The sequence below is a fragment of the Thunnus thynnus genome, chromosome 1 (assembly GCF_963924715.1).
Source record: "Thunnus thynnus chromosome 1, fThuThy2.1, whole genome shotgun sequence".
Classification (NCBI taxonomy): Eukaryota; Metazoa; Chordata; class Actinopteri; order Scombriformes; family Scombridae; genus Thunnus; species Thunnus thynnus.
In genome coordinates, this window is record NC_089517.1 from 31,374,611 (window position 1) to 31,399,523 (window position 24,913).

General features: G+C 40.9%; 1 protein-coding gene across 2 annotated transcripts in view; it reads right to left on the bottom strand.

Annotated features, from left to right (window-relative positions):
* Window positions 1-9,110: 9,110 nt before the first annotated feature.
* The window catches only part of LOC137186570 (collagen and calcium-binding EGF domain-containing protein 1-like), a 39,456-nt gene continuing 23,653 nt past the window's right edge, over window positions 9,111-24,913 (bottom strand). For both annotated transcript variants that reach the window (XM_067595610.1, XM_067595617.1), the window contains 9 exons: window positions 17,328-17,380; window positions 16,149-16,283; window positions 15,652-15,789; window positions 15,093-15,226; window positions 14,655-14,769; window positions 14,035-14,174; window positions 13,004-13,039; window positions 12,641-12,676; window positions 9,111-10,374 (listed from right to left, as the gene is read on the bottom strand). In XM_067595610.1, coding sequence (XP_067451711.1) covers window positions 10,186-10,374; window positions 12,641-12,676; window positions 13,004-13,039; window positions 14,035-14,174; window positions 14,655-14,769; window positions 15,093-15,226; window positions 15,652-15,789; window positions 16,149-16,283; window positions 17,328-17,380 — 976 coding nt within the window. In that variant the 3' untranslated portion in view covers window positions 9,111-10,185. The remainder of the gene's footprint in view (window positions 10,375-12,640; window positions 12,677-13,003; window positions 13,040-14,034; window positions 14,175-14,654; window positions 14,770-15,092; window positions 15,227-15,651; window positions 15,790-16,148; window positions 16,284-17,327; window positions 17,381-24,913) is intronic.

Genomic DNA, 24,913 nt, shown 5'->3' on the forward strand with positions numbered 1-24,913 from the left:
GTAGCCATCCGTGAAGCTGCACTATAGTATGGAATTTTGTCTGTTTTTCGAAGTGGGCCTACACTTGGTCTTGTTTTGACTCCCTCCATAAAAGTCATGCATGAAAAAGTACCACATAGTTGTTGTATGTGGATTGACAAGGCAATTGCATTTACACTTTTGTTCAGTGAGGTCACAGTGCATAACTGACCACCTGGTAGTTTGGCTGATCAGATCACAGTCTGTCCTCAATGTGTCTTTGCTACATTTACACCTGTACTTTCATGTGGTCAAGCACTATCTAATTGCAATCTGATCACCAAAAATGCATTTTAATGCAAGGTGTAAAGGGGGTCAATCAGTGTTCATCATATGCAGATAAACACTGGTGATATTGTGAAACTGTGAACATGGGCCACTTGTTGATGATTTTGTGTCTTGGTATAACAAGTTCATTCCAAGGATTCATTAACAAAGACTACACCATTTGTACAGTATAAAAAATAGTTTATTTGGGATTGGCAAGAAGATTCGGGAAGAATTGGATTAGGGTCTTGGATGGTGGGATGATTGGGGGTCAAGAGAGGGATGAAGGGGGTCGATTGCCAGGGGATGAACGGAAACTGATGGTTGGTCAAGGTCTTGTATGATGGGATGGGGATAGGGGGGGTGAGGGGGCATAAAAGCTGAGACAAACAAGAGAAAAAGGGGTTAGACATGCCTGTATATGTATGCAAGGGTGATTGAATTAGTGAGAGCAAAGTGGGGTCTTGTTCCTGAACCTCAGTTATAATTACCTCATTAAATGTACCAAAAACCCAAGACATAATCATTGATTTTAGAAGAACACAGCCCAGTATTAGTTACACAACCATTCGTGATACAGACATTGATACTGTTCCTGAGTGCAAATACTTTGACACGCAAGCTTTGTTTTGAGTCAAATACCAATGTTGTCTGTGAAAAGGTCCAGCAGCGGTTTTTCTTTGAATTTGAATGAATTCTTTGAAGGGGTGCGGCGTTCTTATGATTTATTTGATCAGTGTTTTATTGGATCTTTTCTTACATACTGTTTGGTTTGGGTGCTTCAGCTTGGTAAATAAAAATAGGTCGGCTAAGCTGGTCAAGGTGGCCAGCATGGTGATCGGGGTGCAGCAAGCCCAACTTCAAGACATTTTTTTGTAAAAGGTTTATCAATAAGGCTCATCTGATTCTAGACTGTCCCTACCACCCACTTCATAAGTAGTTTGACCTCCTTCCTTCAGGCTGCCACGACAGGATTGTCAAAATAAAACAAGGCACTTTAGACTCTCTTCCTGTGGCCATTGAAAGATTTGCACCACCTGCACTTTATCTTAACAGGAACTGCATTTCATTTGGCTCTATATTCAGCATTGGTCTTAATCTTATCTTCCACTTTTTAACTTTTCCACTAACGGCTCCTTATATACGTCACCTTAAGTTGAAAGTTAAACTTGTATTAACAGAGGTTTTTGTCCACAAGGGGACAGCATAACGAACTGTTAATACAACATACTGTAAAATCACCTTATAGCATTTATGTGGCTTACATATTAGCAAACAGTGGCTCTGTTTTCCTCTCCACTGACTCTTAGCTGCTAAACACTTCACTGCAGTATGCTCACCAGCTAACTAGTCTGCTGTTTGTCTGAGCTAAGCAGGTAGCATGCATTGGATTTATCAGAGCTGTCTCTGTGAAAACAGCTGCCTGCTGCTGTTGGAAACGAGGTTAATTAGAGCAATGAGAGCAAATCAAAACACTAAAATTGTGGGCCGTAAAACCAAAACAACAAGCTGAAACAGGCTCTGTAAAGCTGAAGGGAACTCCAGAATCAGGTGATAATTCTTGGTGGGTTTGTCACTACTAGTGACAACCTTTCACATTACATGCTTTCATTTTTTTCATTTTTTTCATTGTTAATATAGAAATATTGATTAGTGCAGCTTTAAGGACACTGACATGAGTTCAAAGTTTTTTCTGGTAAAGGAGCCTACTTTTTGGATCATTTACTGCAACACTTTGTAAACACAGGGCCTTTCTAGATAACTTATTTCAACACACTCTGTTAGGCCATCGGAGCCTATAGATTAAAGTTATGTACTGGTTTTAATGAGACAATTGGCTAAGTTGGGGTGCTACATCAATGAACACTGCCAGAGTTGGATGTTTTGTTCCTTAGGTTACTAACCACTGTGTCTCTCATGGTAGGATGCTCCACACAGTGAGTCATTGGCATACATACTGTATATGCTTTTAATTGAGAATGTGTATGCCTCTAAGCATGTAAAAACAAAAAAAGCAAGTTTTAAAAATGCCAGTGCCACAGACCAGGTCAGGAGGTCTGTAGGAAGATGAAGCTGTTGTCCTCACGCAAGGCAACGCTGCAACCAGAGGCAACACTCTTTTTTTCCCCAAATGACAAGAGAGCCGTAGACTTGCTCATCCGGTTTTTCACACTCTTGGCTCTGCTGTGTGCATGCGAACAGCTTGTAAATGACAGAGGAAGCCAAGGTGTATAGAGACCAAGTGCCTCGGGCCAGGGGAGTTTACACAGCGTGTTGCTATTAATCCGCCCTCTCAGGTTTTTCTATCCAATTCTTCCATAACAATGCCAATCAAGTGCAACTTTCCTGTGAAGCTAAGAAAAAGCGTTTGGCAACCCCTTGATATGCATTCTTGACAGATGTGATATTGTATCTATGTTAAGTCTGTCAAGAGGCAGTACTGTGGAGAATCAAATCATGCATGTCAAATTCACATGGTAAATAAATCATGCTTTTATAACTGTGAGAAAATATCGAAATCTGGTGCTATTGCAGTCATGGTTATATAAACTTTAAATTAAACCATTCTGTGTGTTCTAAGCATTCATTGGTTGCCAACACTGCGCTTCAGTGAGCTTGCATGCGTGCCTTAGGGATCTGCAAGGAAACAAATTTCCAAACACACTAGAACCAATTACAGTGGACAAAAAAATGTCAGATCAGCCACTGCTGTAATGTCAGATTTTAACTGAGGGATCAGTGCTTCTGAAAGAGCCTCTTGCTGTGTCTTCTTAAACAGACACCTGCAGGACAACAGATAATACATACTGATCATGGGATTGGTGGCATGCTTTTGACACAACTAATAAGTCCATTACTCATCAGACAAGCTCCGATTCTCAGGCCTCTTAGCAGCTCTAGTCGGCGTACAATCGGAAGAGGGTGTGCCCAGACACAAGAACTGGAAGAGGAACAGGCTTCAGAGAGTAAACTCGGGTGCTTAGTACTCAGCCCCAGGCACGTAACTCAGATTTAAGAATGAGTTAGCGTGTCAAGATAGCGTGTCTCGCAGCAGACCACGCCTGCACCTGTCAGGTGTTCTGTGGCATGCTTGTGTTTCGTGCGGGAGATTGTGTGTGCGTGTCTGGCTGCATGTTAGATAGTAAGACCTGTCTATATGCGTGCGTGCTCCCTCTTCTTCTTGCACGTAGCTGCATACCCCTGTGATGATGGACACCTGTGATTTACCCAACGCCTGCAATGGCCACGGATCCCTGGAAACACCTAAATATTTATCAACAAGTGCAGCGGTTCAGCTGCCAGGCCATGCAGCTTCCTCGCTCTTTTGCTGACACATTAAATCTGGTTATATAAACTGTAAGATTTCTGTGTCACATTGAACTATCCCAATTATCTGTGCCTGTAGGTTTTATTCATGGGCTCTGACTGAAGCTGTTCCAACCGGTGTTGTGATTGAGCAACATTACATTTTTGTAGGTCAAAAATTTCACATCACATAATCCATATTAAAAGCACAACTCAATCCTGTAACAACTGTAGGTAACTGCCTGTCACAACTACAAGTGACCCCTGACATGAAGGTAAGGAACACTTTCTCTCATGTTTTCCATTCAAAATCAACCCGCTGTCAAGCAGAAACTTCAAGTGACAACAAAAGCAACTTTTTGAATTTGTTGATTACAAGCAGAGAAATAAAGCAGGAGTAGTGAATTTTTTGTGGGCACTTGTGGTAGCAGATCAAACTGTAACCCCAACATTAACATATTCTCACCTTATAAAGTTTTTTATAGCAAACATCATAAAATTTGTTTGGAGTTTCCAAATAACAGCTGCCTACTATGGCTTTCATGTGAGACTAAATCAAAGCAAAACAATGAGCTGAAAGGTGCTAAAATGCTCTGTAGTGCTGTGGGGTGCTGCAGAATGAGGTGATTATTCTGTGTTGATTTGATACTATGAGTGACCCCTCTCACATTACACAGTCATTTGATCCATTGTTAATAAAAAAAATATTAATCACTCAGCTTTAAGGTTTGCATCCCATGCTCATTATACCAGAGGGCTCTAGAAGAGTGATAGAGGCAAAAAATCTAATATTCCCATAAGTGTGTTTCTTAGAAAGATGAGAACAGTTTCTCCTTATCACATTAAGTACTCTTCTTTCAGTCACTACATGGTGTCTTTACAGGTTGCATAGAAGAGATGAGTGATAAATTTGCAACTTTGTTATCCTGCCGCTGAAGACTTCCTTCATTTTGAAAACTATTTTTGTATATTTGTGAAGGAAACATATTTGTGCTGCTTTCAGGATGGATGAGCTGTACTATTTCCCCTACAACAAAAAACTGTGGTGTAAAAGTACAATGTAGCTCAATGGTTCCCTCTCATGGGATGAAGTCAGTTTCTATATTGTTGCATGACAAAAATAAAACAAGAAGTTCAAGGAGGTTTCAGGAAGCCCGCGTACAAATATTACCGTGAAAGTCCCTGATTGTGAAGATTTAGATTTCTAACATTTCCTTGGTGGAAATAAGAGCTGTGGTCAGCAAGAGGCTGATGATGCAGATGGAGGACCAAACTGAAATTTGTGTTTGGATTAGTTAGGAGCATCTGGAAAGATGGCTAGATTTTTAAACTCAGAGGTCACATATTAAACAATATGTCCCAGTTGAAATGAACTTGATGAAGAAAACAAACTCTGGTTGTTTGCAGTGGGTGATGGTTCCGGCTGCACCTTGGCCTCTGATCCCCTTAGTGATACACGGCCTCTGCAGGCTTCAAGAAAGATGCCAATGTGCTGGTTTTTTTTAGCAACTTCACTAGTCATCACTATCATCATAAGTGTGGTTGTCTGCTGACAATTATTTAATGTGTAGTTTAGATATATTAGTGTGTGCAATTTTTAGCACACTTACTACAAATTACACACAGTTTAAATTGCCGTTAACATTTAACAAAGCATATCACATTTTTAAGATTCCTTTTTTAAATACATAATCATTTGGAGGGCATTTTGATGCCTCTATTCGATAACCAATGAGGACAGAGAGAATTGGGGAATGACGTGCAACAGAGGCTCCTGGCTTGAGGACACGGAGACGTTGTGGTTTGTTGTTGGCAACCTCACTCATTTTTAAATGCATTTTTCTTACCTTTGAGGCTGGGAGTGGAAGGTAGGAAAATTAACTTGCAGAAGCTTGAGACAAGTAATCACTGTGTTATAATAAAGCTGAAAGTTGGGCTGATTTGAAAAGTTAACTTTAGAAACTTTTACTATGATGGATTATCTATCGTAACCTTTTACGCAAGTTTCTGACCCCTGGATGTCGTTTTTTACACTGTACTGTAATAGCATAAGTAAATTATTTCCTGGAAAGTATGAAATTAATAAAAAAAAAAAAGACTGGTATACATAATTCATAATACATTATCTAAACTATATAAAAACACTGGTATGGTCCTTTAATAGCAGGTGGTGCCAAGTGAGTTGGAGACTCTTACCAATGTGTTGCATTGTCTTTGACACTGAGTAATGTACCATTTCTGACTCTGACCTCTGACCTTTCTGTGAAGGTGGCCAAAAAAAAAAAAAAAATCCAAATGCAGATCAACAGAAGAGCACAAAATAACTGCCTTCATTTATCTAATTATGCTCTTAATTACACACATTTGCATCCCGAAAACACATACATACATGCTTTTGTTATACACACATGCACACAGGCACACCCACTCACTCTCATAACCTCCTCCACACACATAAACAACACACACACCCAGACTGTTTGAAGTGACAGCCCTGTCGTGCATGAGGTGTATTTATGGATGGCCACGCTGTGCCAGTACGGAAATTCCTGTCATACTAGGAAACATCTGGCCAAATTTTATCTGTTGTATCTGTATTCTCATCTCAAGTTGCCAGCAAATCGTTACACAACTCTCCTCACAGTACAACATCAGTGGAGTCTGGTGTCCCAAGTGCCTGGATGAAAATACTTGTAAAATGTGTTATGTCATAGATATTCCAAGATAAGATTGTATGAGGTTTGTTAAAAAGAGATACAATATATATTTTTAGAAAACCTGATGTTAGAAAAGTCTTATCTTAGTTGCCAAAATATATAACCGTGTCACTATTAATTTGTCAAATAACAATATCAACGATTTATTTGTTTGTTTTGTAATTACTAAGAAAATGCATGATTTCAATTAATCACACACTTTTATAAAATGGTATTAATTATGAAATAAGTTGTAAATGTAAGGTATTAAAATTGTCTTTGAGGAGAGCAAAGCATAAGTGACAGCCTTACTGGAAACAGGATTGTTGCTCTTACTGCAGATCTTATTAGGCTGGAGGTGACAGATCTATTGTCGCTGGTGGTATGTGAACTTTTTGCTTCGACGTGCACTCTGTTGACCTCATCTTTGCTGTCCCCTACAGGCTGAGAGGAAAGGCTCCAGTTGCATGACAAGTGGTGAAGGAAATGAGATAATCTCTTTCACTCTCTTGCCTTTCTTTCACTGACATGGTTCTTAAATTGTTTCATGTTGTTTTTCCTGATCCTGGTTGCCCTGGCAACCACTGTACTGTGAGCAGTGACCACACGGCAGGGGGCGGAGCTGTTAGGTGAGAAGCCTGTCAAGTAACACACACACACACACACACACACACACAAACACACACACACACACACACGCACGCACACACACAGATGTAAGTCTTGGGATACACACAGATATGGAAAAATTATATATAATGCACTATAATGCACTCACACACAGACATAAAATCACAACAAGCGATCGATATAATGTGCCAAACTATACATCAATTTATCTATACAAGACACACACATAGCCGTGATACACACACTTTCTCTCTCACACACACACAAACACAAAAGCACAGCAGAGTTTACTGAGAACTGGATCAAAGCATCAAACACAGCAAAAGAACAGTGTGAACCCAACCACGGCACATCAAACACACTGTGTGTTATTTCTCAGACTGAACACACTCTGGATTTAGCACATCTCCTTGGTGGTGGGTACGAGCCCAGACAGGCCCCCCCTTACAGCCTGCGGTCCTACAATTATCCCTCCAGCTGTTTATACCCAGGCATTTGACCTCTGACCTCTGATACTTACACCTTTCATAATGAGACCTAGCCACGCTACGGTTCAACAGGCAGCACTGAGGATAATGAGTGGGGGCATGTGCTTTGCACATAAATGTTAGCATGATTTACTTTTTTTCAAATAACTTGCTTGTTTGGGAAACTCAGGGAATATTTAAGGTTATAATTATATAAGGATGTGTAAAAGCTCACTGCGACCTTGGTTGTCTCACCTGGTTGGTGTTCAACATTTGGGGGATTATCTGTGCCTTAGCACCCTCTGCTGGGGGAGAGACTTCAGAACAGTGATTAAAATGTTATTTAGGAGGAAGAGTACTGCGTGGGTAGAGAAATGTACTTTTTAAATTTAGTTTGTCCAGGAAAGGTTGACCTTCTTCACAGCTCTCCTGGTGCAAAATGGAGTAGAAATCACTTTTCAGTGACACTTTGGCAGTTGCTGTTGAGGGAAAGAAAGTGATACTTATTAACTTTCAACACAAATAAATCTCCCCAGCTCATCTTGGGATTTGAATCCATGACGTTCAGTCTATTTTATCTGCATATAAAATCACTGGTTTCAAATCTCAGCTGGCTTTCAAAGGTTTTGTCAGGAAAAGAAACATGCAGTTCTCACCCCTCTCTATTTAGCCACCATTAAAATTTCCTTGATCAAGAGATTAGAGTCCAACTGATCTAATCAAGCTGAACATGGATACCAGTGTAATATCAGATTTACAGTCCACACTGCAGTTGTGCTGTACAACGTTTCAACTGTGCTCCCATGGACCCAGAAATAAATACAGTACTGTGCTACTGATCTTGGTCACGCATTCGAGGTTCCAAGATCTCCAAACTGCAACACATGCTCACAATTCTTCACTTAGAGGAACAGTTTGACATTTTGGGAAATATGCTTATTTGCTTTCTTGCCGAGAGTTGAGTGAGGCTGTCCATAGCTGGAGCCAGGAGAGCTTAGCTTAGCATGAAGACTTGAACGTGAGGAAACAGCTAACATGGCTCTGCCGAAAGACAACCAAATCTGCCTAACAATACCTCTAGAGCTCAATTTACACACATATTACACATTATATCTTGCTTGTTTAATTCATACAAAAGTGTAAAAAAAACAATTTGCGGTTTTCTCTGCTGGTTGTCTGGCAACATCCCAGAGACGACAAGACTCCAGTAAGCCACTGCGCCTGGCCAGGAATTAGTGCAGTTTATAACCCCGCTAAAACCAAAACTTGCTTTTACACTTTGGTATTTGTATAGATTAAACAAATGAGATATAATTTGTTAGTTATTGAGCTTTTGAGGTGCTTGCAGGATTTTCTTTTTAGCTTTGAACAGAGCCAGCAGTTGTTTCCAGTCATTATGCTAAGATAAGCTAGCCAGCTTCATATTCATAGAGGTAGCTTCATATTTCCCATATATATGTGAGGGTGATAATGATTTTCTCATCCAACTCTCGGCAAGACAAAAATAAGTATATTTCTCAAAATATTGATCAATTGAATTAGTTAATTTATGGCTCCATCCATAACACAAGAGTCACTCGTTGGTGAAGCTTTGTCTAACTCTTCTCAACAACAGACCCTCTTAGTCTCTGATGCACTCAGCTTTGCCATGCTTTGTAGGATCAGTAATGTTCAGTCATCCTTTGTGATAATCTGATAATAAGAAAAAAATAAAAATCTCCAAATCTAGATTTTGACAAACTTTTATTGAAAAATTAGTTAGCTCCTGTTAGCAGCTCCTTCACAGTAAAAACCTTGCACCTTTTTAATGCCTTTGTTTCAACTCCCAAGTGTAAGTATGAGAATATATGCAACTTCTTTCCCATGTAACTGTTCTTTCCTTTTCTTCAATTAAGAATATGTCATGGTGAACTTGCCTGATAATATACTTGTTAAAAAAGTGATTTTAAATGTGATTTTCTGCCTCCCGACCCATCCCGATTCACAAATCCACTTCATCCTTTTAGTTTAAAGTTTTGATTGTCTACATCTCTTTTACATTACAATTAGATGAACATAAGGCACTGCAGCACTATATGTTTTGTTTTTTTATCAAACTTAAACTTGAGTTGTTTTATTGTAGAATTTCCAAAATACATTAGGCATGACTCTTTTCTTTTTTCCAACAGTTCAATACTGGAACTGCCCATATTCATGAATCTCATGAGTTAGTTTCTGAAGATGCCTCAGAGTAGAGAATAGCTGCAGAGCTCAGACTTGATGGCTGGATACTGCAGACAGGTGCAGGAGAGGCTCACAGTGCGGGTCCTGGGTCTTTGTACCAGCGCCCTGCAGGCAAACTGTCAGTGGCAGCAGAGCTTCCCCGGACAGACTCAGGAACAGGAAGAGATGTAGACGATAAAGTTCATCGTTTGAAGTGGTTCAGCTCAGAGGCACAGCTCAGAGACTCAGACATAAAGGCACACACTGCATCTTTCTCACTCTATGTCCTGCACGCACATCTCTCACTCACATCCACGGCACACGAAAGGCAGCAAGACATGGCTTGCAGAGGTTGAGAGAGCCCGTGGTCCCATTTCTGATATTATTATCCTTGTTTCTCTCTGTTTTGTCTGTCTGTAGCAGTGCTGAGAGTGCAATGAAGGCTCCTCGCCCAGTTCATCCCAGCTGTGAGGTTAGGAATTATTTACATGTTGCCACTTGACCACCAGCATTCTTTATCAATGAAGAAACAAAGAGTAAAGTTTGGTGTTTGTTTTGCTGTGTTTGAGTGACTGTTACTGTGGGAAAGAAGTCAGAGGTCAGGTATTGAGCATGAGATCTCCTTGTCCAGAGCCCCACTCTACAAAATCCACATCCCCACTGGAATGAGGAGGACTGTCTAGAGAGATGCCTCGTCGCTCCCCAAACACCTTCTCCTGCAGCTCAATTATGTCATTCCGGATGTCGGCCATCATTAGCAGAAGGAAGTCGAAGGAGCCGGGTGGTCCCTGGGGACAGACAGGAAATTGAGGAATTGATTAAGATGTCCTACCATATAATTTTTCACTTGGTTTGACAGTTGGTAAACTGGGTTTTATTTTGCTTGGTGTGGAGCCTAATTACGTAGATAAAAAAATAATACACAATATATGCAGCAGCTTCTTGAGTAAGCTACAGTACCTCACAGACTACATCGCTTAGATCCACTTCAAAACATGAAAATATAATGAGATTATTCTTCATCAAGAAAAGGAAACATTCCCAACTTCAGCCACATTAAATAAAAGTTAAATTCATTTGCAAAAACTAAAACATAGATAGGATGATATATTATAGTGTAGATTATAATTTAACAGTCCAGGTCTGGTGTCAATACAATGTACATTTTTAGCTGCTTTACATTATACAATGAAGACAAAAAGGTAGATGAAGGTAGGAAAGAAGTTTAAAGGGTAAGGCTGGTGATTTTCTATATTTTTTCTTATTGTCAAAAAATCTAACGTGCAGAGCCATACCAACAACAAGCAATGAATTTATTTTATTAATTTATTTTTTATGAAAGTATTGTGTGTGTATCCAAAGCCTGATATATCGTATTCCTCTGGGCTGTAGACCTCCATTATTGTCTAAAAACTATTAAAAACACATCAATGAACCACACCACTGCACTGGGTGACATTTTCCTTCAGCGCGAAGAGTTTGGTCATCGTTAGTTTGTTTAGAAATGGCTCCAAAGAAAAATAACAGTGATCACATGTTCGGTCTCTGGAGAGTAGTTCTGTGTAAGGCAGACTCCACTAAGCATGTACAGGAACGTGGTTCCATTTACAGAGCTCTGCTAGCTTGTTGTGGTACTTGACTTGTACAAAGTCAAGAGGTGGGTCTGCCTTAAGGTGCCTTGCACAGTGGGTCTGCCTTAAGGTGCGGCAACATGATGTTTCCATTCTCCGAGAGTTCTCCACACTCGACTCAGAAAAAGAATGGGATGTCACATTTGTGATGGGGGTATTAAATAATTATTGATCAGAGCCAACACAAACTGTAAACAATGTATGAGGGTGACGCTACAGTTTGTAGTGATGATGAAACACACAACAATCTGATCACTGTTATTTTCTTTTGTTTCTAAACAAACTAACATGACCATAATCTTTATGGTGAAGGGAACATGTCACCCAGTGCAACAGTTTGACTCATTGACATGTTTTTAAATTGTTTTTGGACAACAATGGAGGTCTATGGCACAGAGGAATACAATATATCAAGCTTTGGATACATAGACATAGAATACTTGCAAGTATGTACATTGGAGCACATTATGAGTTGCTGCCCATTGGGGGAAGGATGATACCGCTGGTCTGTGGCAGACACAATCAGCACAGCGATGCAAAACAGCAAGTATCAGCGTGGCCCCAAACAGTCCATCACCTTCATCAGAGCTGGGGAGAAGGTACAACACCAGCCTAGCTCCTCAGGGGGGCTTCTGTCTACCGCACAGGACTGGCAGCTCCAAGTCGCCCTAGGAAGGCAGCTCAAGTTCCCAGAAAATATTGCAACCACTGCACTCCGCCCAGACATGGTGTTTACATCGTAGTCTACAAAGCAAGTGGCCCTGCTGGATGTTACTGTCCCCTGGGAAGACCGGATTGAAGAAGCCAGCGAGCGCAAAAGGGCGAAATACACAGACCTTGTCTCAGAGTGCTGGAGAAATGGCTGGAGAGCCCGCTGTGAGCCAGTCAAAGTTGGGTGCTGGGGCTTTGCTGGCTATTCATTACAGTGAACTCATCAAACTCCTTGGAGTAAGAGGGCTGTAGTGCAGAAGAGGCACAAAGAACATTCTGGAGGCTGCTGAGAAGGCCTCTTGGTGGCTGTGGATCCGGAGGGGGGATCAGTGGAGTAGTGTGCCACTTGGACATAGGTAGGGAACTGATCACCCACAGCTCAGGTGAGGGTGTCTGATGATTAAAGACCCAAAACACCCTATGACCTGGGTTCATTGCTGATGACATGTTCAAGTAGCACCAGAAGGTGGTAACCAGGTAACCAGTAAGTAGATTAGTTCATTGTTGGTTTGGCTCTGTGCATGAGATTTGTTAACAATAAGAAAAATATAGAAAATGGCCAGCCAAATCCTTTAAAGACTAATGTTGATCCTAGATTTAAGCTAAGACATAAGATAAGGTAAGGAATTGACATTGTAGGAGTGTGATGAAGCATCTGTTTAGTCAGAGATTTGTTGCTTTAAAATGTGAATGTATGTGTAAATAAGCTTACAGGTGGACCTCTGGGACCTGGAGTTCCTCTGTCACCCTGTGGATGAGAAAACCCAAATGAACTCAGTTTCAACAGACACAGCTTTACATACACCTCAGTGCCAAATTCATTCAGATAGGTTAAGAGCAGTTCCTACTATTTGATACAAGCTTCATTTCAGTTATAGCTTGATGGCTATTTTATTTTGCCAAGTATGACCCAGTCAGAGCAGACAGTGTGGCAGCTTCAGTGGACTCCATTCACATTGACACATCTAAAGCCAGTGTAGACACTAGCTATCAACAGTGCAGCTCTGCACATGCATACACAGACAAGAATTGAAAACACATAGAGTATAAGGAAATACAGATATGTGATAATGACCTTTAGTCCGTCTCTTCCTGGTGCCCCAGGTGGTCCCTGCATAAATGATGAGACACAAGTTTGAGAAAGTTTAGCAAGCTTTTTCACCACAGCAACTGTAAAACTGTAGTCAGCTGAACAACCTGTGGTGGGAGGGTTGAGAAAGGCATTTGTGGTGCAGATGACTGGACACACCGTTCTGGTTAATAACACATACATGTAGGTTGTTACAGCTTACAAGCTTGCTTCCTTTCAGTCGGTGCAACACAATCCTGTACAAAAGTTAGGCTCCATGCTAACATATTAGTATACATGAGAGCTGAGAGGCTTTTGTCACAGCAGACCTTTTGACATGTCAAAACAGGATAAAAAACAGGTGTCATCAATAAAACTAATAATGACGTGTTTCAGTCACAGGGCCCAGTGGCAGAGCCGTTGTTAATGATGTTAATGACAGCTGTGCTTTTCCTGTGATAACAAGTTTCCTTAAAGCCAAAACTAACGAGAACTTGTAGCTCAGGTAGTTGGTAAGGAATCTTAAACAGTATGTAACTAGGTGTGTTGATTTTTATCAGGGATAAGCAAATTTTGTTCAACATATAATTCATTCATACTGTTTTTAAATAACACTGACTACCTCCCCTCCACCTTAAGTTCCTTCCTGTGTGCTGTCACTGAACAGTGAATAAATACATCATTGCTCATGTGAAGTAGTTGCGTAAATCAAACCAGCTGATCCAAATGAAAAAACAAAACTGGTAAGCTTTAATTTATTGATCAACAAGCCTAAGAACTCAAGATTTAGTCATTGCTATCAGTTTAGTATCATTTTCCCTCTTAACAGGGGCTAATTTCCCTGAATCATTTTGTAATTATATTATTTGCTATTGACATGTCGATTTTAAGTGGTTTAAGTTGACCTCCTGGTTAGTTTCTTTACGCTCCTTTCATGTCCTGACGTTGAGGCTCCAGTGGGAACTAAACTCAAAAACTTTTGTGTGCAAAACAAATGTGCTAACCCCTACATTATGGCACAGTTTTTTTTTTCTTACCACTGGCCCCCTGCGGCCTCTTTTGATGTGCTTCAGGTCTGGCTCTGGACCCATGGGCCCCATGTCTCCCCGTGGACCCCTAGGGCCAGGAGGGCCCCAGTCCCCTGGGTCCCCTCTGTTTCCTGGCTCTCCTGGGTGCCCTATGAGGACAGATGGGTAAAGCAATAAAGACAACTGTTAGAAACGGGACAGTCATGAGCATCATAGTAACACATAACATATTAGAACACAGAAATATTAACCTCCCTACTAAGCTTCTCACTTACTGTGTGTTAATCCTTGTCACCTTAAAGCTTTGGTTTTGGCAATTTAATGGTTACTACTGTAGAACTGACTAGAGCAGCCAGAGTTTTTTTAGCTTGTCTACATGATTGCTTGTATTCATGCTTGCTTTAACTTAAATTTTCACAGTACATTATCTTATATACCTTCATCTTGCAGTGCTTTGTCTTATGTTTTTGGTGTTTGTTTGGCAAGTTTTGTTATTCTTGCAAATATAAGCAACATGGATACAGTTGCAAGTGCTGAGAACATCAACCAGTAACTCTTGCTGCACACATATCTGGAGACTGTGGTGGATTTGACTTCTGTCTCTAACCGTGCAGTTATTGCTACATTACCTGGGACCCCAGGAGCTCCTGGAGGACCGGGTAGACCAGGAAGACAAGGGCTGTCAGGACCTTTTCCTGCCCTCCCCAGAGATGGTTTATCACTGCTGTTGTCCAGGTCAGGTACCTTCAAATACAAAGAGGAGAGAAGAGAAAAATTAAGTAGAAGAAAAAGGAGAAAAGCAAGGTAGGGTCTGTGGTTCTCTTCATTATGATTTCAATCCATCTCAGTTTTCTGGTGTCTTAAACCAAATCTGAACATTTAAATTTAACTATTTGCAACACATTTACACATTGGCTGTAGTAAATTTAGTAAACAATCAATGTTGTATGTTGTCCATGACAAATAAGAAATACAGGACTGTATTTTATTAGGTGACAGTCTTACTATCTGAAGTTGATATATACTATTTGGTTCACTGTTAAGCTTGTCTAAATTAGACATGGTACCTGGTTTTGTAACTGTGTGTTTCCCAGCCTCAGTTTTAGCTGCAACAGACTGTTTTTCATGCTCATAAAATCCTGACAGGTGAATGAGCAGGTACCAGCACTCATCAAGGTGTCTGATTTCCCCGATGAACTCACTGTAAGACAGAAAATAGATTGACAGCACATGTAAAATCCTTCTAACAGGCAGTCAGATGCAGTTTCTCATATGTTGTGTTGGGCATGTGCTATTTGGTGGATTAAGTCCAAAGTATTTGTCTATCTCACACATGAATTTATACATAATATTCCTAGTCACTGCCTGACATGTGGGCCCATTCAAGCTGACAGAAAAACACGAGTTATGTCAGTATCCTCATGAATTAATTACAAAACCTTCAAACAGTGGAAGTTTAATAATCTCATAACTTAGTTCATGCATTATAATTGACTTCATAGCCTTAACACCCTCACAGAGCAATGAACAGGACAAATGTACTATCGGAAAGTGAATCTGTCTCTGCCAGTGTTTCACCCAAAACCTGTAAAGCTTTACAGGCTCACTGACAAACTAGAAGCTTACAGTTGTGAACGGGGATGCAGGAGCGTTGATCTGGTGCTAGTATGTAGCCACTGCGACAGCGACACAGGAAGCTGCCAATTGTGTTCACACACTCATGGTCACACATGCTGCCGCCTGGGTGCTCACACTCATCAATATCTGTATATGTGTGGAGAAAATGAAAGAAACGTTAAATACATTATCAGAAAGAAAATAAAAATCTAAGTTGGGAGGTTACTGTAAAACAAGGGTATTAAGTGTGTGTATAATAACCTTGCTGAAACTTTACATTAGTATAATTGCTTCCATGTGGCATTTTACATTATGTGCCTCTGGGGTGCAGATTTGATGAGAATTATACTGGATTGATTTATGGCATAAGGGAAAACTGCACTGCTGCACAATACTGGAGGAGGGCGCTGTTCTTCCAGTCAAGACAAATCCAGAAAATAACATGACAGTAATAGTCATGGCTGTCAAAAGTATTTATCTGGGAAACGAGAAGAGATTGTGCTGACCCAGACAATAAGGAGATTTGTGGTTGCGGTGTCTTTCTCGGTCAAACCGATAGCCAGGGTAACATGTGCAGACAACTCGCCCAAAGTTATCAGTACACTGCTGCTCACAGGGCGACGCAGCACACACATCCACACCTACAGAGAGAAGCAGAGTGTGTGAGGACTGAGCACAGCAAAGTTACTTAGATCACTGTCTGAAAAACAACACTACCACCATTGCATCATCACGCACAGGTCTTTTATCTGATCCCAGGGTTGTTTTCTTTTATGCCCCAATTAAAGCTCATGCCTGAGGCTGTGAAAAGTACCATAGCCCTTAATGCTTTTAAATTAAAGGTGAAAAAAAGACAATTATAGATGATTTGAAACAGATTTACATTAGTGCTCCTCTGTAGTTCAACAAGGTTTAGATTATACCTTGTTAGAAATAAAGTTTGATAAAGATCACACCCTGCTGCTGCAAATACTCAACTAATTGATTGTGTAGTGAAAAATTGCAAACAGAAATACATCATCTGAAGACAGAGTGGAACCTCAGACTGTGTAGTAAACTTTGGTGTGGTCCAACTCAGCTGGATTTAACATTTCAGATCTAGTACATCCAGCTGAGACTCTGCTGCACTGACATCTGTCCTCAATAGTCCACCATGTTCATGGAGGAACAGTGTCCTCTAGTGGCTGATGTAATTCACTCTGATTTTACAGAGATACAATGTAGTCCATACTCCAAGTATTGACACTAAATATACTAAATTTGTATGTCACTATGGTTTAGCAATGTTCATCATCAGGATACTAGGTAAGTTCAATTCCTGAATTCTCATACTTTTTTTATTGTTATGGATAACTACAATAAAATGTGGAAGTGGTCAGTGCCAGAAATATGGGCAATTTCCTTTTTGGCTGTTATGTTGTTTATGCCAGCAATGTGGAAGTTAGCTGAAACAACTCTTTAAACATAATTACTCCAAACTGACCAAAGTCGACCATAATAAGAGAATTATCTGGAATTTTTTGGAGGTCCACATGGACAAATGTGGTCTCCAGACCATGTTTAGTGCAGCCTGTTCTAATCAATAAACTGCTGTAATGGGGAAACTAGATCAGATTTAGAGCATGAGAATCAGATGTGAGACTTCATGAGCCAGACTTAGAGGATAGTGTGTTTGGTTTACCTACTTTCAGGTATGCACTGGCCCATCACAAACCTGAATCCTTCACAGCATTTCCTCCTGGAAGAAAAAGACAGTAATTATGTTATATATCATGTATATAACTTTTTCCACCTTTGCCTTTTTTTTTCACAGCAGCAGGGTCAGCAGTTCAGCGAATCACCATTAAGATTAACAGTTAGTTTAGAACGCTTTAGGTGTGAAGTTATACATTTATGTAGGTGAGTATAGATCTAATCAGGTGTGACAAGCTGTTTTGAAGATTTTATGTTTCATTCCCTAAAATTAAATAAACATTGACATAATCCTCTCTTCTCTACTCCATACTAGCCTTCAACTAACATTACAATATACACATACACAATACAGGTGCATGCTACCAAAGCATCAATAACCATTAATCAAAAAAGGTAATTGCCTCAACTAATGACCAGGCTTAACAGATATTTCCAGAATGTATCTGACCGCTTTATGAATTAATTCACTATTTCAAACTGAGCTACAGTATTCCTAATGTTTTGTAGCAGGGCAGAGCACAAATATACAGTAATGTAACAGTCTACAGCCGTGCTATGTGAGGTTGTGCTTAAGCACAGCGCTACTTTGAGCTAAATGCTGACACCAGCATGCTAACATGCTCAGGATAATGCTAGCATGTTGATGTATAGTAAGTTTGGTGTTTAGTGGCTTGGTTTAGTGTGTTACAGTGCTAACATTTGATAATTAATAAATTAGTTCTGCAGGGAAGTATTGACCAAATTATAATTTTTATGATGGTGCTAGGTGAAAGGTCAGGGGATCAAAGATTTTATCTTCATCTTCTGGGGACCATGAATGTCTATATCAAATTTCATCATCCAATAGTTGAGATATTTCAAAAGAACAACAAAGTGGACCTTGTGGTGGGAGCCTTAAGTATCAACATATTTATTGTCTTTTACTTATCATCATATTTATCTTATAATTCACCCTTATCTTATGTGCAATTAGATTGTGTACCATTTTTCTGTTGTGCAATTATTTCCAGTGTAATATTTCAGTACAATGCTACACACCATATGTGTATTACCAATGCAGGTCATATTTGTATATGTGACAGGTGTGTATAGTGTATATGTGTATATATTGTCCTTAGTTTTTAGTTTTTTATTTAGTTTTTAGTTTTTATTTATCTTTTATCTTGTTATCTTATCTTATTTATCATACGTTTCTCCTAATTTTGAGCTGCTGCAACACATGAAATTCCCCTGTGGGGGTCAATAAAGTTCATTCAGCTCATTCATTCATGCAAGACAAAAAGTCAGGGGATCGCCAAAGTCGTTAAAATTTATCTTCTAGGGAACTTGAATATTTATAGTAAATTTAATGGCAATCCATCCAATTGTAGTCAAGATTCCAGACCAACCAACAGACAGACAGACCGACTGACACACCAACATTACAGTCCCTAAAACCATACCACTAGCATGGCTGATAAGAAAGTCATCATTTGAAAAATGCGATTCTTTAATTATTACATGAGAGTAAAACTTGTATCGACATTACATGTATTCTGACACGCTGGATCTTGAACCACAGGTGAAGTTAAATCAAGTCATTTTTGTGGTCAATGAATTTGTCATTTATTGGTCACAGCCAGTTCATAAAGTCACTGCAAATACTTATTAGCTTCTTGCAAACACTTCAGCTGATTGTCACCTCAGCAGCCTGTTGCCCTCTGGCCTTACTCCACTGTAAGAGAGTCTAATATATGCATGTACAAGCAGGGTGTGATTTGCCCAGGGGGATAGTGGGGATTTTCCCCCTCTCTGGTCTATATATCCCTGCCTCTGCTGAGTTATTTTTATCCCCAGTCAGAACAAAAATGTATCCCTCTCTCTCCAAGTAAAGAACTGCAACGTGAGAACAGTCTTTAATGCAAACAACAATAAAATCAGGAATGGACTTTCACTGTCAGCACTCACAACAATGGAGATGACACTGCGTCTAGGCTACCTGATGATGCAGTAAATGGATGAGGAATTGCCTCCATGTATGTATTATAAGAGCTGTATATGGCGCCGCTGCTCAGCAGGGAACTCACAGGCAGGGCCAGTGGGAGAAACACTACTGTGCATATTGAGTGGGTTACCCCCAGAATATGCACTTACCCCTGGAAGTAAACCAAGAAGCTAGAAACTTTTTTGGCATATGCTCTGGGCGAGCACTTCTTATTGGACTGAATAGACGCCATTTTTGGTTTGGTATCCAGCTCTTACAATACATCTATGGTTGCCTCCTTCCCCCAGGAGATTTGCAGGGATGTGGGTAAAACAGGGACATCTAGCAGAACAGCTGTGGCAGAAATGGGGTATAATATTCATAAGTATGTTTTAATTAGTGTATAATCACCTGAAAATAAGAATCGTTGTGATTTCATTACCTTAGAATGAGTCATTTATCTCTACATAGGGAGTGGGTACTCTTCCACGGAGCCTGTCATGTTGCACCGCCATGTTTCTACAGTAGTCCAGAAAGGTCAAATCAAACACTGACTCTAGAGAGGGCCTTTCACGTTGTTCGTGAGTTTCGCGGCCACTATAGTTTCTCCTACACACTTGGAGGGCGAGGATGAGGAGTATTTAGTTGGTTGCAGTCTGCAACCTCACCGCTAAATGCCACTAAATCCTACACACTAGTCCTTTAAGTGTATTTGCACATCTGGCTGAGTGGTGCTATCCACAGTACTGAAAAGAGCGTTGAGGGATTTAACTGTGGCATGTTAACCTGACACTGTCCCACCAGTGCAACACTTAAGCCTTGGTGGCACTATTTTCATGATCACCTATACTCATTCTGACTGTTTGGTTGTAAAATTTAAAGATTTATTGAGATTAATTAAGACCACGGTTATGACTTAAATCAAAAAGATTGAAGAAAAGTAACCTCCTTACTTCCTGTACATTATTTTTGGGCTTGTGCACAAAAAAGGGATGCCTGGTAAGAGGTTAAATTAGCATTTAACCTTTTGCTTTGTTGTATATGATCACATCTATGTGTCTGGATGAGGAAAGGAAAAGGCATGACACATCATCATGATAACATCCCTGAGAGTGAAAATATCACACTATTTGATTAATTTTTTTTTTTTTTAAAGTGGATTAAAATATTCCTGCAAATGTGGTGGTCACATGCAAGTTTTGTAACTGTTTTATTAGAGTTCATAATTATTTTATAAATGCCTAATAGGCTCCATAGTCTATGTAGGCCCACTGTGTTTTGGATTTTTTTCATGAGTAAGAACATTTCAAAAAACATCCCCCCTCACAAATTGCAACCTGTGTATAAGGAATAATAAATATAAGGAAGAGCAGCAGCAGTTTTGGCTTTTCTTATTCCATTTTGGCTATCATTTGAGAGTGCTTGAACCCTGAATCAAATAAACAACTAAAAAATATTACTTGCACTCAAGTGTTTGATACCTTTACAGTCCTTACTTTTGTGATGTAAGCTTGAACAGTTTGGAAGATTTTTTTTTAAAATAAAGCATTGTGCAATGAATATTGGGAAACATTTTTTCCCCAAATTGATTTATGGTGTTTGGCAATGACACTTCCCACAACAATCCACCACATGTTACAGACATTACAGTTGGAAAAACAGAGAGGAAATGGCTCAGAAACTGGAGCTGCATAGCCACACAACAAATATCACATACACGCACACACATGCTTGGAGAAAACGGAAGAAATGCACAACTCCACTCCTAAAAACTGCATGCTGTTACCGGAGGGGATTTAGCATGCTGCTTCATTCATGGCCCCCTCAAGACAACAAGTTGCTTTTATTCTCCTCCAGCCTCCATGCAGTGTGTAACCCTAAATCACTCTGAGATCACCCCCTCCTTCTCTTGAATGAAAAATAACCTATAAAACGGCAAGGCTGGCCTAAACTGATGAGATCCAGATGAGAGCAGCTTTAATCTGCAGCCTAGTTGGGAGTGTTGAGTGGGATGAATGAGGCTGGGACGGAGCTGAGGTGGAGACAGGAGAGTGAATGTTAAGATGAACACTGTCAATCATCCAGTCCATCAGTCAGCCAGTCAATCAATCAGTCATCTAAGTTGGGATAATGTGTTACAGATGCGAGTCTGTCCTGCACAAGAACTCCATAGGTTTATACTTTTGTATTAAATCCTAAACTTTATTTAACTTAAAGATTCAAATTGATCTGGTTCTGGCATTACATGTCACAGCTACCTTTAAATCAGAGGCTATTACCTTCTTTATTAAAGATGATGACCCTGCTTTTATAACTGATCATTGCTCTGACAACAAAAACTGAGGGCTACACAAAAACTGTGAATTTGTCCTGACCATTTGGGACTGCTGATATGACAGTAACAGAATTTTTACTTTTTATTCTTCAATTAAAATGAAATTATTCACCAGTCATATATTTGCATGTGCTTCTGTGGCCTCTAAAGACCTTGAAACAGGTACATCCGTCCATTTTCCGCCGCTTATGCAGGACCAGGTCACGGTGGCATCAGACTAAATAAGCCGTTCACCCTCCAGCTCCTCCTGGGGGATCCCAAGGTGTTCCCAGGCCAGAAGAGATATGTAGTCCCTCCAAGGGTGTTCTGGGTGTGCCCTGGGGTCTCATACCAGGCATCCTAACCAGGTGCCCAAACCACCTCAACTGGCTCCTTTCAATGCAAAGGAGCAGTGGCTCTACTCTGACCTCTCCCAGATGTCCAAGCTCCTAACCCTATCTATAAGGCTGAGCCCAGACACCCTCAGAAAACTCATTTCAGCCGCTTGTATCCACAATCTCATTCTTTCAGTCACTACTCAAAACTCGTGACCATAGGTGAGGGTTGGGACGTAGACCAACCAGTAAATTGAGATCTTTGCCTTCTGGCTCCGCTCTTTCTTGACCACAACAGTCTGGTACAACGCCCGCATTACTGCAGATGTTGCACCGATCTGCCTGAAATCCTCACGCTTCATCTTACCCTCACTCATAAACAAGACTCCAAGATATTTGAACTCCTCCACTTGGGGCAGCAACTCACTCCCAACCCAGAGAGAACAGTCCATCTTTTTTCCGACAGAGCACCATGGCCTCAGATTTGGAGGTGCTGACTCTCATCCCGGTTGCTTCACATTTGGTTGCAAACGGTCACAATGCCTGCTGGAGATCACAGTGTGTTGAAACCAACAGAACCATATCACCTGCAAAAAGCAAAGAAGCAATCCTGAGGTCTCCAAATTGGACATTCTCCTCCTCCAGGCTGTGCCATGACATTCTGCCCAACACCCACTGAGAACGAGTCTGACTTACTGCTAAGAATGTGGGCACAGCTTTCACTGTGGTTATATATGGACCGCATGGCTCACGGCAATGGACTTGGTACCCTACGGTCGTCCAAGTACACAAAGCACATGTGGACTGGATGTGCAAACTCCCATGACCCCTCAAGTATCCTTTCAAAGGTGAAGAGCTGGTCCACTGTTCCACAGCCAGGATGGAATCCAAATTGTTCCTACTGAATCCGAGGTTCGACAATCGGCCAAAGACTCCTCTCCAGCACCCTGGCATAAACCTTTCCCGGGAGGTTGAGTAGTGTGATCCCCTGATAGCTGGAGCACACCCTCAAGTCCCCTTTTTTGAAAATGAGAACCACCACCCCGGTCTGCCAGTCCACAGGCACTGTCCCCGACCTTCTCTCAACACTGAAGAGGCATGCCAGCCATGACAGCCAAACAATGTCCAGAATCTCATCCACACGTGGAGCCTTGCTACTGAGGAGCTTTTTGACTACCTCGGAGACCTCTGCCAGGGATATGAGTGAGGCTTCTCCTGTGTGGTCCAACTCTGCCTCCTCCACAGTGGGCATGTCACTCAGGTTTAGGAGATCCCCAAAGTGTTCCTTCTACTGCCTGACAATGTCCCCAGTCAAGGTCAGCAGTTCTCCACCCCTGCTGAAAACAGCCTGGGCTAAGACATGCTTCCCCCTCCTGAGTCACCTGACAGTTTTGCCAGAACTTCTTTGAGGCCAAACAAAAGTCCTTCTCCATGGCCTCCCTGAACTCCTCCCTAACCCAGATTTTTGCTTCAGCAACCACTTGAGCTGCCGCCCTTTTGGCTCTTTGGTACCCATCTGCTGCTTCAGGAGACCCCTGGGCCCACCAGAACTGAAAGGCCTCCTTTAGCTTGATGGCCTCCCTCACTGCTGGTGTCCACCAGCGGGTTCTCGGGTTGCCGCCCCAACAGGCACCGATGACCTTCTGGCCACAACTCTGAGCAACTGCCTCCACAACTGAGGTCCTGGATGCAAGAGAAATTCCTCCGTAGGTGGGAAATGAAACAGGTGTTTTTTGTAAAACAACTATAAGAATGTATTACAATTGAGCTTTTAAGCAACAAACATTGATTACATGGGAGCCCCATTAGAAAGCCATAGCAGGTGACTATTGCTAAATCCAATATCAAGCAATATGTAGATAGCAACATACATTTCGTTCAGTCAGTTTAGAGAATCCATCTAATGTCAGAATTGACAGAATGTTTATGTTTGACTCTGAAAAAGACATGCTCTTTGGACGACAGTGTCGGTCAGTCGGTCTGCCACTTTCCCCAGAGGATGTATTCTACTAACTTTGATTATACTTTGAATTGATTAATTTTCATCTAGCTCCACCAACAGGACAACATTTTCACTTAAACAGTGAAATATCTCAACATCTACAAGATAGATTGCCACCTCATTTTGTACACAGTCATGGTTCCCAGAGGATGAACCCTACTGACTTTGGTGATCCCATGACTCTCCTCTAGCACCAACATGAGGCCGACAGCTGTGATTTTGAGTGAAATGTTCCTATAACTATTATACTACTATACATTTTCATGAGATCTGGTACACCCATTCATGTTCCCTTCAGGATGAATTTCAATGACTTTTGTGATCCTTTAACTTTTCATCTAGAATAAAGTCATCAGGTCATTTCAGTTTGTTCAATTGTTTTTTTTATGACCAAATACCTGCAAAACCGATTAAGTTACCATCAACCTCATCTGTACCTTTTGTTTAGTGTGAATTAGCAAGTATTAGCATGCTGAAACACTAAATTAAGATAGTAAACATGGAAAATATGCCTGCTAAACATCAGCATTTTGGCATTGCCATTGGAAGCACGAGTGGACTCTTAAATTTTACAGATGGGTTTGTCAAAATACAGGAAAAAGTTTTGCACTCAACCAAAGACATTAAGAGGTGTCCAGCAAGTACCAATGCAAGATGCAACATTGTGGCAAATAGCAGAGAAACAAGTAGTTTAAAAGATCCACAGAGCAGTGAAAGCCTGATATCTCCACAACACACTACATATCCAGAAACATCATCGACAGGCAGCCTGTCAGTCAGCAATGCAGCAGCCTCAGCATCTCTCCCATGGGTGTCTTCGATGGACAGGACAGGGGAAACTGAGTTGTCTGGACAAGCAGATGAGGGTGGAGGGAGAGGTGACCCGTGCGTTTTTGTTTTGGAATGTGAAAGTATGCTGGTCAGGCAGGCAACAGGCACGGTCGACATGACATGGTCTCTAA